At 52.0% G+C, this 4,215-nt stretch overlaps 1 protein-coding gene across 1 annotated transcript; it reads right to left on the bottom strand.

Annotated features, from left to right (window-relative positions):
- Positions 1–3,163: 3,163 nt before the first annotated feature.
- On the bottom strand, positions 3,164–4,143 carry LOC100905261 (zinc finger BED domain-containing protein 1-like; the record flags this gene model as incomplete). Its single annotated transcript, XM_003738065.1, has 2 exons — positions 3,164–3,886; positions 3,999–4,143. Coding segments are annotated over 2 exons (868 nt in total), but the record flags the coding sequence as incomplete, so codon positions are not given.
- Between the last annotated feature and the right edge of the window lie 72 nt (positions 4,144–4,215).

Here is a 4,215-nt window from a genome sequence, read left to right as displayed (position 1 = left end):
CTTATCGTGAACGAACATATGTCCTTCGTGAACCAATTTCGATCTTCCGCGCTGCGATGTGATCTCTCGGCTGCTCGACGATTCCATCCTATTAAGCGGACACGGTCAACTCGATGCCGGACAACTCGATGCCGACACCTCGATGCCGACACCTCGATGCCGGGCCAACTCGATGCCGGGACAACTCGATGCCGGGACAACTCGATGTCGGGACAACTCGATGCCGAGACAACTCGATACCGGGACAACTTGATGCCGGACGAATCGATGCCGGACAACTCGATACCGGGACAACTTGATGCCGGACGAATCGATGCCGGACAACTCGATGCCGGAAAGCTAGGCAGAGCTGCATTTGAGCAGTCCGAATGAAGCCCGTCGATCGCTTACATAGGAATTTCAACTAGAAACTCATTCCGCGACCATTGTTGCACACTGAGTGAGACATAAACACTTTCGCCCTGTCCGACCCAGGGAAATTCTCAATTCGAAAATCGAATGCAACTCGGCTTCCGTGTTGATACCGCTAGTCTCGCTCCTCCACGAACAAGGGAACTCCTCGACGCGGCAGTCTCACATCTCTAGGTGTGCACTTCACGCTCCGAAATTTTCGCTAGTATGCGGACTCCTCCACAGATCCTTAGAATGACCAGATTCCTCCCGTGATTGGCGGCACTGTATCGCATGTCTGTGAATGGATAAGCTGATCGATAGGTCGAATAGATTCTGATTGATTTGCTTACCAAGATTGGGTATCCCGAGTCCGATCGAATGCAGCGGAGATAGCGGGAATTCTCCCGCCGGAATGGGGCGGCGACCCCATGGTTCGCTCCAAGGGGACAGTGGCTCGAATGAATTTGTTCCGAAGCATTGCAATCGGTCAGCTGTTTGCCGTAGCATTTTCGTTGAGCCTCGACTCAAGAGATATCTTTGAGCGCACGAACGACTCGCGATTTCCCGTCTTGAAAAGAATGGCGTCCGCATCTCGATCGATTGTTTCTCAGAGAGGTGCACCGAAGAAAATCCACGACGGGCATGTCTACATCCGAGAGAAGACAAGTAAGAACGGTCTCACGCAGTTTTGGCGGTTTGAACGAGTCGGAGTCTGTAAAGCAGGGTTGCATACCTGCGTCTCGACTGGCGACGTAGTGAAGCTCATCGGTATCCACAGCGATGAGCCTAGTCCAGCCGGCATCGACATCGCCAGTAGGTTATGCACTCTGAAACGGCGCGCTCTAGATAATCAGAGAACCCCGCTGCAGCTCGTAGAGAGCGTCTTCGAGTCCTCGTCGCAAGCGACCGGGTTGGTCGCACCGAAGACGCAGACTCTATTGAGGGTTGTCAACAGGGCCCGCAAAGCCTCGAGACGTCCGCCCCCACTTCCGTCCAGTCGCGCGTCGATTATCATCCCGCCTGAGTGCACGGTGTACGAAAGCAGTCCTGGGCACTTCGACTCATTCCCCCTGGCGGAATCGGGTAATTCCAAGCGTAATCGATTGATATCTTTATCAGCCAATACATTCGAATGGCTCGTGGGACGATCCTTCCAGGACGACCCACCAGGCGTCGGCGTCGATGAGGTTTCTTTACGCTCAATAATCATGTTCCTGCAGGTGAAGGCGATGCCGACCGCATCCTGTGGTTCGGTCGGCAGTCGGTATCCGAATGGATCGGCCTCGACTCCACGATCTACGTGGATGGCACGTTCAGCCTGTCTCCACTCTTATTCTACTAGATCCTTGTCGTTCTGGCCGACCGAGGCGGCTTCGTTCTACGCGGGTGCTATGCCCTCTTACCGAACAAGACAGAGCACACCTACCGCCGGATGCTCGGAATGCTCCGTGATACCTGGCCTTCATTGAATCCGTCGGCAATATCCACAGATTTTGAGAAAGGTCTCTTGGATTCTTTCGCTGGCGCATTCTCAGCTGCCGAGATGCACGGCTGCCTGTCCCAACTCGCTCAGAATCTGAAGAAAAAGCTCGCCGAGTTGCACCTCATGGGTCGATATCGGAATGACGCAGATTTCAATCGCGTCGCACGCATGATCACGGGCCTCGCCTTCGTGCCAAAGGAATGTCTCGATAATGTTATCGCAGACCTTGCGGTATACCTTCCAGAAGAACTCATGCCAGTGCTCAAATATTTCGAGGATACGTACCGTGTTTCGTTGCTCCACATCTCGCCCGACGGACGCGTAGTTCGTCGGGAGCCTTCGTTCGCCGTCGAGATGTGGTCGGTGTACCAACGCACTCTAAATGACGATTCGCGCACAAATAAGGATGCCGGAGCAGCTCACAAGAGACTCAAACCGAGTTCGGGGTCGATCAGCCGACTCTTTGGAAGCTGATCGATGGTCTCCGGAAAGTACAGCATCACAGAGATCTGCGATACGCCCGCCTCGTCGGCGGTCACTCTCCGGAGCCTAAACGCAGAAAGTATGTGGAAGCAGATATAAGGTTGCGACGAGTGGTCGATTGTTCCCACAGTCGCACCCCGGTCGAATTTCTACAGGGCGTTGCTAAAAACTATGAAATGAATGCATGAGCCGGTCTACCCGCAAATTCGACGGGTAACCGAGCGTAAGTCTGTATATGTAACCAACTATAAATGATACCGTTTGTGAAACATCAGAGCACAGCGAACGACGTAAATTTAATGTTGCTGCATCGTTCGAGACAACCCACGACTTCCGACGATCTTTCCTTACGTGCAAACCTCGATATTCCAACGTGCCAGAGCACGAAGAACGATTCCGCGGATGAAAACCCTCCCAATACTCTTCCCCCGGAGAAATCAGCTGTGTGAGAAGCGCTCGGCTCCTCGCGCTCTGCTCTCCCGAGCTCTCCCCCTTACCATGCATCATCGTCGGAATCACGGAGAATTGTGCTTGACTGTGACTAAGCAGAAGTTTCTTGATGCGGTGTAATTCCAAACGACTATCAGCCGGTGTCCCGATCGGGCATCGAGTTGCCCCGCCGCGCCGCATTCCTTATATTTTAGATTTCTCGTTGCCATTTGAGTAGACAAGATACTACTAGCCTATAATATAATCGATCGCCAAACACGATTACACTCGATATGTAGCGAGCTTCGGGTTTGAAGGATGGGGGAGAGCGGCAGAAACAAACTCTGACATGATGACGTCTAGTAATAGACCATTTCATAGAAATTCTTTATTGTCATGTACGAATAGAACTCTTGTTGCGGTAATCGGGTTCATCGAGCATCGTTTCTCGCGCAAGAGATTCCCAGCGATCGAAAAACGTCTTTCCGGTTCCGCTGAGGTGGCGGGGATCGACAAGATAATCCGCGCCAAGTTAGCGACAGCGGGAAAGGTCGACTCATTTTGGGACCACCACTTCAGTACCTCATCGCGATCGTCAGGGCCGCAGCTCCCACTCAATCTAACGGGGCTGGCGAGATAACGATCAACTTGATTGGCCATGTTCTCGAATGGGTCACACAAGGACCCGTACTTTGCTGTCAATGAATACCTCGGTTTCTGGGTCGGTGGTGGCTCGATCACTTGAACCGCCTCTTCCGCTACGGGTAAGCTTGTATATTCGAGTACGGCGTCGAGGAGGAAACGAGCGGGATTCCCGCCGGGGACTTCTGCCCTGACCTTCGAGATGTCTTTCATCTCGGGGTCCAGGAGGGCGCCTAAGATTTCCATCCTGCCGAAAGGTCTCATTCTTCCCTGAACACATTGCAAGAGAGTCTCCGCAAGCGCTTTCCGGAACTCCGTAGTTGTATCATCCTCAGAAGCAGTGATATCGTCTTCGAGCTCGCGTAAGGTGCTTTCGATGTCAATAATTCCGAGGACAACCATGTTTATCGATGGTTTCTTAGAGCTTTGCAAAAGTGTCATGAGATCTAGAATCACCTGGAATTATATCATATGAATATGATGCATCAGCAGACCCATTTCCCATTTTCATGATGCTTCCTAGAAAATCACTTCTTCCGAGCCGGTTTTTGGATCTGAAGAAACTCACTCTGTAGAACTTCGCGGCGACAGAGATCTCTTCTTTTTCACTGGGCGCAAGCAGGCAATCGAAGGATCCAGTCTTCATCAAAACGTCATTGAGAACTTCACAAGAAGCTACAGCTGATTCAAAGAGACTACAGAGAGAACCCCATCTTGTGGGAACGTCAGGTTTGAGACCTCTTTGATCGTAACCACTTGGCGATGACTCGCCCTGGTTTTCCTCT

This window comes from Galendromus occidentalis, unplaced genomic scaffold (assembly GCF_000255335.2).
Source record: "Galendromus occidentalis unplaced genomic scaffold, Mocc_1.1 scf7180000075769, whole genome shotgun sequence".
NCBI classification, from domain to species: Eukaryota; Metazoa; Arthropoda; class Arachnida; order Mesostigmata; family Phytoseiidae; genus Galendromus; species Galendromus occidentalis.
The sequence above is the reverse complement of the archived record's forward strand: the minus strand, read 5'-3'. Positions and strand labels throughout refer to the sequence as shown.